The sequence below is a fragment of the Sinocyclocheilus rhinocerous genome, unplaced genomic scaffold (genome assembly GCF_001515625.1).
Source record: "Sinocyclocheilus rhinocerous isolate Xijiao unplaced genomic scaffold, SAMN03320098_v1.1 scaffold1148, whole genome shotgun sequence".
NCBI lineage: Eukaryota > Metazoa > Chordata > Actinopteri > Cypriniformes > Cyprinidae > Sinocyclocheilus > Sinocyclocheilus rhinocerous.
In genome coordinates this window covers 737,217-747,874 of record NW_015664019.1, presented here as the reverse complement: position 1 = coordinate 747,874, position 10,658 = coordinate 737,217, and the positions used below count along the sequence as shown (strand labels likewise).

General features: G+C 36.8%; 2 protein-coding genes across 5 annotated transcripts in view; both read right to left on the bottom strand.

The window, feature by feature from the left end:
• LOC107729348 (probable E3 ubiquitin-protein ligase HERC3) overlaps positions 1-2,677 on the bottom strand; it is a 10,530-nt gene extending 7,853 nt beyond the window's left edge. For 3 of the 4 annotated variants that reach the window (XM_016539815.1, XM_016539816.1, XM_016539817.1), the window contains exons 1-5: positions 2,299-2,677; positions 1,497-1,620; positions 1,336-1,412; positions 1,004-1,225; positions 756-847 (exon numbers count right to left, since the gene is read on the bottom strand). In XM_016539815.1, coding sequence (XP_016395301.1) covers positions 756-847; positions 1,004-1,225; positions 1,336-1,412; positions 1,497-1,620; positions 2,299-2,503 — 720 coding nt within the window. In that variant the 5' untranslated portion in view covers positions 2,504-2,677. Of the gene's footprint in view, positions 1-755; positions 848-1,003; positions 1,226-1,335; positions 1,413-1,496; positions 1,621-2,298 lie in introns of those variants that run through there. The other variant, XM_016539818.1, reaches the window with a different exon arrangement.
• LOC107729349 (probable E3 ubiquitin-protein ligase HERC3) overlaps positions 1-10,266 on the bottom strand; it is a 26,254-nt gene extending 15,988 nt beyond the window's left edge. Inside the window, exons 1-11 of the mRNA XM_016539819.1 lie at positions 10,007-10,266; positions 9,697-9,811; positions 9,533-9,609; positions 9,194-9,415; positions 8,952-9,043; positions 8,728-8,858; positions 8,431-8,558; positions 8,256-8,326; positions 8,058-8,176; positions 7,781-7,840; positions 7,611-7,686 (exon numbers count right to left, since the gene is read on the bottom strand). Of these exons, the coding sequence (XP_016395305.1) occupies positions 7,611-7,686; positions 7,781-7,840; positions 8,058-8,176; positions 8,256-8,326; positions 8,431-8,558; positions 8,728-8,858; positions 8,952-9,043; positions 9,194-9,415; positions 9,533-9,609; positions 9,697-9,811; positions 10,007-10,220 (1,305 nt within the window). The 5' untranslated portion in view covers positions 10,221-10,266. The remainder of the gene's footprint in view (positions 1-7,610; positions 7,687-7,780; positions 7,841-8,057; positions 8,177-8,255; positions 8,327-8,430; positions 8,559-8,727; positions 8,859-8,951; positions 9,044-9,193; positions 9,416-9,532; positions 9,610-9,696; positions 9,812-10,006) is intronic.
• Between the last annotated feature and the right edge of the window lie 392 nt (positions 10,267-10,658).

Sequence of the window (10,658 nt, the reverse complement as noted above, 5' to 3'; positions counted from 1 at the left end):
CTTCTCTTGATTGTAGACTTTGACAGTGACATGTCTACCTCCCGGAGAGTGTTCTTCACTTGGCTGGATGTTGTGAAAGGGTTTTTCTTTACCATGGAGAGGATCCTCAGATCATCCACCACTGTTGCTCTCCGTAGATGTCCAGGCCTTTTTATGTTGCTGAGCTCACTAGTGTGGTCTTTTTTTTCTCAGAAGGTACCAAACTGTTGATTTGGCCACTCCTAATGTTCCTGCTATCACTCTGATTGACTTGTTTTGTTTTTGAAGCCTAACAATTGTCTGTTTCACCTGCACAGAGAGCTCCTTTGACTGTATGATGTGGGTTCACAGCAACAGCTTCCAAATGCAAATGGAACACTTAGAATCAACTCCAGACCTTTTACCTGCTTAATTGATGTAGAAATAACGAAGGAATAGCCCACATCTGTCCATGAAACAGATTTTGAGTGAACTGTCCAATTTATGGATTCTGTTACACCAAATACACAAAATAATGATCTTTAAAAAAGCATCATATGACCCCTTTAACCTTTCCTCCAATTTTGATGTGAATACTCTCAAATTAAAGATCAGAGTGTGCACTTTAATCCCGTATTCATTATATAACTGCAACTATATTATTATGTTGGGTCAGCAACTAAAATAATACAAATTGTGCCTGTGTCCAAATATATATGGACCTAACTGTATGTAATAATAATAATAATAATAATAATTATTATTATTATTATTATTATAAAATGTTGATACTGTACCTTTGATAAAGTGGCAGTGTGTTCCCCTCCACATGAGATGGACACAGTTTTCTTCAATTGAAGGCTATTTATAATTGTTGGGATGTGTCTGTCTTTGGCGACAAGAATTGTGAATTGAATTCATCACTTCCAAATGCATCATTTTCATGCTTTGATATAGATTTGACACATTATTGCACAATTAAGTACCTTTACATGTAATTTCATACTGTTATTGATTTAGCCTTTACATGAAGAAACAAGAAGACCTGTAGTGTCTCCGAGGCCCAGCTGTCCAGCAGAGTTCTTTCCCCATCCAAACACGACTCCAGAGAGAGACAACCCAAAGCTGTGGTCTCCTCCAGCACTGATCTGAGCCAGTGGGATCCCACTCAGACTCTGAACATGTTGAGCAGACGGAGAGCCGGGATGATCTTTCCTCAAACCCAGCTGACCATGAGAGTTCTCACCCCATACCAACACCTGACCATCTGAAAGAGCAACAGCTCTGAACATCTACACTCAAATCTCAATCAATTCATCTCAATCATGAGATGTCAAAAGATTAAAGCAAAATGGCAGATTAAATAGTTGTGAATACCGTTGGTTAGTGCCACTGAATGATGGTCTCCACATGCGATCTGAATCACCTGCCTGTTATCCAGACCTTTGAGAGGCCTGCAGAGACAAGACAATCTGTCAGATAGATATTTGTTATTATCATTTATGGTCATTTATACTGTTTTGCCTACATAAACATACTTGCACAAGGTAGATTTGTCCATGATGAGAACTTTTCCTGAATCAGAAAGAAGCACTGCACCATCTCCTCCACAGACAATCAGTCTGATTCTGTCATCAGTATCATCATTTAGATCTAGTGATTCTGGAGCAAATAATATATATATATTATAAATATTATATTATATTACATGTTAATATTATAAACATGTTTATAAACATAAAAAACATGTTTTATTATTAAAGTGCCCCTATTATGGGTAATGAAAGGTTCATATTTTGGTTTTGGGAGTTCCCAACAACAGGTTGACATGCATGCAAGGTCAAAAAACACTTTCATTGTCTTATAACATGCATTTATTTTTTACCTTATTTGCTTAACGACTCCCAAACGATTCGCTCAACGATTCATTTTTCCAAACCCCTCCTTTGCGTGACGCGATTTCATTACCATTTCATAATAAAAGCTACATTTGTGAGCGAAAAGACCAACAAGTGGGCGGGCAATATGCTAATGTTTCATGTTGACGTCAACATGAAACGGCTTGGGATTCGTTTTAAAAACGACTCGTTTCAATGATTCAGAGTCGACTCTTTCTTTTGAGAGACAATAGGTGCACTTTCAGATTTAAAACTTTGCAGGATGTTTTCATTCACTTAGAGCTGTGTTACACACTGCATGAAAGGTAATTTTCAAAAATCCATAATATATTTAGAATTTAGCCTATGTTTTCATTGCATATCTGATCAATTATTATGTTTTAGCCTATGAAGTATAATTTAACAATACGAATAAAACAAAGCGCCATTTGTTGTATCATACCTATATGATAATCATCTTCACTGCGCAATCTCAGGAACGAGACCTTCCCATCCCGGATAAATCCAGCAAAACTCCTTCCAGCTGACATGTCCTGAACTGCTGTTTTCGGACACACAGATCGTATTCCAGAATCGCCATGTTTGACTTGGTCAGGCTTTACCAGCCCCAAACCCTCTCTGACCTGCGCTCCCCAAAAACACAACATGACCACAGCTGATGCACGAGAAGTCTCTCTTTCTTCCTGGACTGACGAACACACTCATGTTAAACTGAAAGCAAACACGAAAGTTAAGCAGAAAATTGTTGTTTTCAGCCTAAACGAAACTTGTTCAATTTCCCACAAAATGAAAGTATCTGGGAATGATATCTTAGGACGTCACTGGAAAACGAAACCAAAATTTAAAGGGACAGTTCGCCCAAAATTAAGATTCTATTGGCAATTTTTACTCCCGTATTGTTTCAAATCAGTAGTCCTATTCTATACATTCCTTCACGGATCACAAAAACAGGTGTTTGGCAAAATGGAATGGACTGAAAACTCACTAAAGTCTCCATTATTCATCTGTTTTTCATACAGAAAAAGTGGATGTAATTCTGTATAAATTCTGCGTAACTCCTGTAGGCTATATTTTAGAACGCGAAATCATTTTAATCATTTGCTATTCTAACTTATAACTGATACAAATCGACCTATAGGAGGGTATGTAGGATTTTTTTAACAAATTGAAATGGCCAATGAAGAAAATAATACAAATCTGATGTACTCTTGTTCAAAAAGAAGAATTTCTGCTGTTTCGTGTGAACGTTTAGAAACAGAACTGTGCTTCATTACTTTTCTGAGGCCGTCCAGCCACCTCAATGAGGGAAAAGTGCTGGGAGGACATTAGTAGTAACAGTGTGACAAGAACCATCTGCTGATAACTGGCTCAACCCTGTCAACCAAACAGTTTATGAATGAGCTCCAACAGTGTTTACTAAAACATGTATTTTTATTTAAGCAATTCAATATGTTTGAAGAAACAATAACATGTTATAAGTTGACATACCAGAATATCCACATATTAATGCATTATATTATATAATATAACAATTACAAAGTGTTATAGTTAAGTTATTCTGTCAGCTGTAAAGCATAAACAATGAAAGGTCATTATTTTTATGCTATATATAAAATAGAATATGTATAGCTCTCATATTGTGATTATTTTAGCCAACAAATATTTCGTTTTTTATGACAACTATACATTTACAAAAAGAATGTGACCACATTAAGCAAAAGAGTAACATCTATATTGCAAATTTATGACTGCACAACTGAATAACAGTTCATGTAACATTTAAAACTAATAAGCTACAAAGTTTAGCAACATATGCTTGACTCGAGGGAAGTTTACTCTCGTCCAAAAACCTCACAAAAGCTGATTGCGTGTATAAGCTTGTTGCGAAGTGTGTTGATATCGCTGTATTTGGGAAGAATTAATCTGCCAAAACAGGTCTGGGCCTCTGGCAGTCGGTCTTCTGCATCAGGACAGTCTGACAGTAAAATCTTCAGAGAGCGCTTTGAGAAACCTCCCACAGGTACACGGTCCGTCCCATACAAGAAAACTAGAGAAAAATAAATAATGTGAGGATGTGAGGCAAATAATAATGATATTACTTAAATGTGCATGTGACGTAGATACTTCAGGATGCTCATATGTGACCCTGGACCACAAAACCAGTCATAAGGTGCATATTACTAATCAAAAATTAAGTTTGAATATATTTACAGTAGGAAATTTACAACATATCTTCATGGAACATGATCTTTACTTAATATCCTAATGATTTTTGGCATAAAAGAAAAATCAATAATTTTGACCCATACAATGTATTTTTGGCTATTGCTACAGATATACCCCAGCGACTTAAGACTGGTTTTGTGGTCCAGGGTCACATATGTTAAAGACAACACTTACTCAGAAACTTCCTCTTGTTCTCTTCAGAGAGCTCAGAGAAAACAGTCCAGAAGTTCTTGATGAGCTCATCAGAGGCAGAACACTTTTCATAGGAAGCAGACTGAAGACGAAGCAGAAAAACTCAGGTACTGTGAAATATTTAAAATGTCAAAAATTGGCAAGTTTCTTGAAGACGTTTACCTGCTGAAGCTCCTTCCACTCGTATTTAGGGGAGCCGTGGAGAAGCTCCTGGAGTTCCTCAGGGTGGAACATGCTCCAGGCATCGAACGGACAGCCCGTAAAGAAACCTCTTGAAAAATGCTCGAACTGACTGTTTACTGACTTGTTGAAAATGAAGTCGACATACAAATCCACATATTTCTGTCTGCAAATGAAATGAAACTTTGCAATGAAACATAAGCAAATCCAGCACTGCAAAAACAGGGAACATACACAGCATCTATAGGCTAAATTCTGTTTTATGCTGTCTTTTCATGTAATATCCATTCAGAAGTAATGAATAATTAATTGAAGTATTTTTCAGTTTTTCTCAGTCACTTTGGTACATTTCTTGAATCATTCTTAATATCGGCAAACCAATATGTGCATTTTTCAAAACAATTTATACAAACAGTACAATACAATGGATTACTTTCGAAAGCCTGCAATTAATCAATACAGAACACATTCACAAAGTATAATAGAAATGTATGAATAATATGCTTGACGGATTATGACAACTAGCTTAACCATTTTGCATTGAAAGGCTTAAACAATGAACTAATGATTAGATGTTTTGGGGGTAAGACTATTCAACAGAGAACCAGTATAAAATATTTTGATCAACATATAAGCAACTGTAGGAAACTGCAGACAATTGTACATAATCAATTGCATGAACATACAAAATCATTCGCAACTTGAATGAGAAATTGCTTCTGATGTGCACAAGTGACTACATGATGTAGAGGTTGAACGATAGATAGATAGATAGATAGCCAATTACATGTAGAGCAAACAGATTCTACCTATTAGCTCTGGTCACTGGAATCTGATTTCCATTTGGAATGAGCTCTTGCCCTTTGACCTGAAGGAGGTAAATAACAGCACAAAGTAAGTTTTAAAATAACAGTTGTGTACAATTATACAAGTGAACCACAGAAGAGACTGGGAAAGGAGGGAGAAGAATTCTGCCGATAAACCCCTTATATCTCTTCCATTCTCCCCAATGAACGTCACCTGGCCAGGAGACATTTTTACCAAAAAATAAAAATCTTACAGTATGGTAAATTGGCATATCAGATGTTTCAAATGGTCAACTTTTGAATTTTAGTGCTATTCCATTTACCTCCAATCGATGGAAAAATGAGTGGATGTTTTGTCTGAGATACTCAAGTGTGTCCGTCAACAATGATTCCCTGTTTATGCGCAGCATGTTGGTATTGTCATTATATATGACAGGAACGCTCTGTATCCATTCGTCCCGCAGGTACTTAAAAAAGTACAATAATGTTAGCTGGGTATTGACATACAATGATTACATTCACGGGGTGTTTACACGACACTGTTTTCTAAAACTAAAAAGCGCTTTGGCCATTCATTTATACGACAACAGCATTTTGGGGGTCTGAAAATGCAAACTTTTGAGAACAGGTTTCTAAGTGCCAGTTTTTGAAAACAATATCGTCTCTGTGTAAACAGCAAAAACGTGAATTTGTGAAAACTGTGACGTCATGCGCATGCGTGTGATCAGTCTCAGATCTGTGTGAAAGAGGATTGTTTTGCCAATGTTGCTGTTTTCAAAAACTCCATGGAAAAACTTCTCAGTTTTTAGTACATCATTGTCGTGTAAACATGCCCTCAGATTAGCATGGCATATGTCACTTACACGAAACATTCTCCATTTAGATGCAGTATCAGCCGCAAAAGGGAACTTGAATAATATTTTAATAGTTCTCTGAAAGAAAGATGCATGGGAGAAATATAGGGTTTCTTATAGCTATTAAACAAAAAACATAAAAAGTTCATGCAAATATTCATATGTATCATGTTAGAAGCCTTCAATACGCACAATGTAGTAACTTTTCAAAACTAGATCATAGAACTCAATGCACTCTTCCAGGTATTCCATGGTGGCTTGCAGCTATTGATGTAGAAAAAGAGAATTTTCTTAGTATTCCTCAAAGAAAAAATATTCTGTGCAGCAGAATTCACTATTGCTTTGGTTCTTACCGTATCTAGTAGATCACTGATCTCATGAATGATGAAATCCCTGTTTGGGATGTCTCTGTTGGCACTGCAGCAGACCTTCACAACAAAGTATAAGCAACTATTATACAATGATAGATTAAAATATATCTTTGATCCAGTGTTTAAAGAAGGCACCTGATAGATCATCTGAAGGATCTTCAAAAACTTCTCCAAGTGTTGTATATCCTGATTCATTTTACCACGAGAAATCTGGCCAATCAGCTCAGCAGAAGCTTTGCGAAATAACTTCACCAGGCTTTTGAGCCAATCATCAGGGAGTTTGGACCAGTACTTCTCTGAGAATATAACATACAAATACTTAGACAAATACAACAAAGCCAAAAACACAAGTCAAAGGCTGAAAGTTGAATGATGAAATCCCTGTTTGGGATGTCTCTGTTGGCACTGCAGCAGACCTTCACAACAAAGTATAAGCAACTATTATACAATGATAGATTAAAATACATATTTGATCCAAAAAAAGCATCTTTGTTAAAAAAAAAGGCACCTGATAGATCATCCGAAGGATCTTCAAAAACTTCTTCAGGCGTTTAGTTAAGTCATAGCCCATTTTACCAAAAGAAATCTGGCCAATCAGCTCAGCAGATGCTTTGTGAAATAACTTCACCAGGCTTTTGAGCCAATCATCAGGGAGTTTGGACCAGTACTTCTCTGAGAATATAACATACAAATACTTAGACAAATACAACAAAGCCAAAAACACAAGTCAAAGGCTGAAAGTTCTCCCAGCTTTACCTAACACCTTGTGAGCATCAGGATCCAGCTGAAGGATTTTGGAGGCCAGAGCTTCAGTGAGTTCAGTTCTTCGTTGTTTCTGGAGATGTCTGATGAGCTCAGGGAGGAGACTGTAAAGTCTCAGCGATTCCTCACCAACTGGATTTGGATTCAGAGATCGCAGCATCTGTTCAACCACCTTCATTACCTGAGATACACAAATTAAAGGAATTTCAGGTTGTATACAGTTTAGTTCCCTCAGTTTGTGAAAGCAAACAAAAAAAGTAAATATAGATGCTACACGGATGATAGAAAACCCCTTTAAGTCGTATTAAATGTTATTGCATCTTTTTATGTTAAACAAACTGAATATTTTGGATTTACTATTACCTTTGATATCACCTTTTCATTCCCTAATAACTTTGAAAAAGCTTTTTCAGCCAGCTCAAAATCCTGTTCATCATGACTGCAAAAACAAAAACGTACATAAATGTTTGTGATGCTTTCAGCAGATTCGTTTTGGCTTCAAAAATTGCTAGACATATCTACTTCTGAATTACCTTGCTTTGAGAAAACTTCCATTCAAACAGGCAGCAGAGGAGAACACTTTTGTTATTTCCCTGTAAATATAGTCCATTTATATGCATAAATAAATACCATATATAAATTACAGGCCACATAAATTCTAGTAAGACTTCTAACATACTCTACTTATAAGTCAAGTCTATTTGCTGAATCCTTCAGCAAAACTCAGACAAGAACTGTCAAACAATATTTTCTTAATTACACATAAATGAAAACAGATGCTCTGTCTATAGAACTGAGTCAAACACTCACCTCTTTATCGTTACCCATGAGTCTCTTTCAGACACCCAGCGGTCAATCATTCTCTCATTTAATGTCACAATCCCTCTACTAAGATTGGGCTTAAACATTGCAGACTCATTCCCAAGCTCCTACAGAAAAAAAAAACATAAGTAATCACAGTGCAGCAATAATTTAAATAATTAATGTATGAAAACTGCCATGTCTTACTTTGAAAAACAAGGCAAATGAATTATTCTCCCCAGCGATGATTTTTTCAATCGCATATTCTTGATTACATTCTGTGTGCAACAAATACTTAATTTAGATCTCTGAGCATCATCATGAATATTATAAAAATATTGATAATAAAATGGGCCATTGCTATAAAATGATTTTTAATTACTAGTTGACAGATCCACAGGGAAAGGCACAAACTTCTTGATCATTTTGCCATTTCCCAGCTTCCCTTGGATCCAACATCCAAATGAGTAGATCAGCTTTGACGGTGCGATTGATACGAGTGTGTGATGTCTTGAAAAAAGAATCGAATGCCTAATTACTGAGCAGAACTCAAACAGCAGACATGTTAAACATGTGAGGAATTTTGTATGAGAGCTAAAGACGTAGCACAGTGCATAATAAAATCTGTACTATTGCTCTGAGATGCTGATTGCTAATAAAGCTTATGAACAGTCTTTACCTCCCACATGTGACCTGTGACACTTCAGATCCCCACAGTTCAGCAACCACCCGCGGATGATGTTCATCTCTAAATGAGTTGTGTCCAAGCTGACCAGAACCTCCGGATCCAAATGTGAACACTGTGCCGCCCTGAAACATGAAACATTTACTACTTATTTTCTGTCCAGCTTGCTTTTATGCTAAATACAGCATAAAATCTATAACATATTACGACCATAGTACCTTTGATAAAGTGGCAGTGTGTTCCCCTCCACATGAGATGGACACAGTTTTCTTCCGGTTCAGACTATTTACAACCGTTGGGACGTGTCTGTCTGTGGTAGAAAAACAGTACATTTGTCACTTCTAAATACATCATATTCATGCTTTGATACAGATTTGACACAGTATTGCACAAATTTAGTACATTTATATGTAGTGTTATACTGTTACAATTTAGCTTTTACATGATGAAATAATCAGACCTGTAGTGTCTCCGAGGCCCAGCTGTCCAGCAGAGTTCTTTCCCCATCCAAACACGACTCCAGAGAGAGACAACACAAAGCTGTGGTCTCCTCCAGCGCTGATCTGAGCCAGCGGGATCCCACTCAGACTCTGAACATGTTGAGCAGACGGAGAGCCGGGATGATCTTTCCTCAAACCCAGCTGACCATGAGAGTTCTCACCCCATACCAACACCTGACCATCTGAAAGAGCAACAGCTCTGAACATCTACACTCAAATCTCAATCAATTCATCTCAATCATAAGATGTCTAAAGATGAAAGCAAAATGGCAGATGTTAGATGGAATAGTTGTTAATACCCTTAGTTAGTGCCATTGAATGATGGTCTCCACATGCGATCTGAATCACCTGCCTGTTATCCAGACCTTTGAGAGGCCTGCGGAGACAAGACAATCTGTCAGATATATATATATATATACTATCATTTATGGTCATTTATGCTGTTAAGCCTACATAAACAAACCTGCACACGGTAGATTTGTCCATAATGAGAACATTTCCTCCATTAGAAAGAAGAACGGCACCATCTCCTCCACAGACGATCAGTCTGATTTTGTTATTCTTTAACTGTAGTTCCTCTGTAGTAAATAAATTATTTTCATCAGTTCAACTTCTCTTAAAAATAATAATAATATAAAAATAAACAAACACACTTTCATTATGATGTCATTAATAAACATACAGTATCATGTACTCTCAAATATAAATATATGGCATTTATCTTACATTTATAACTTTCAATTATGACATAATGTGTCATTAGTGTATCATACTTAGTTTTCCATCATGATCATAGTCTTCACTGCGCAATCTCAGGACCGAGACCTTCCCATCCCGGATAAATCCAACAAAACTCCTTCCAGCTGACATGTCCTGAACTGCTGTTTTCGGACATAAGGATCGTAATCCACTTTTGCCATGTTTGACTTGGTCAGGCTTTACCAGCTCAAAACCCTCTCTGACCTGCGCTCCCCAAAAACACAACATGATCACAGCTGATGCACGAGAAGATCAGACTCCAGAAGAGTCTCTCTTTTCTCTTCCTTCCTTGACTGATGAACACACTCATGTTAAATTGCAAACACGAAAGTTAAACAGGAAAGGCTGGTTTCAGGCTAAACGATACTTACTTATTCGACTTCCCACAATATGAAAGTATTGAATCTTATCTTCTATATCTGTTGTTTTTAACACCGAGTGAAAGAAAATGTTTTAGATGTGGGATAGGACAACCTGTCTACAATGACTTTCAGTTTTTCCACAGAACATAAAGGTGATGTTAGGTAAAATACCAGGGAATGAAAACTCGGAAGTCACAATTCACATTCATGTTTTCCATACAAAAGCGTGAATGGTCATTCTGCATAACATGACATCCCTCTTCAAGCTTTTTATGTCAATAGTTCTCTGTATGATTAAATTCAG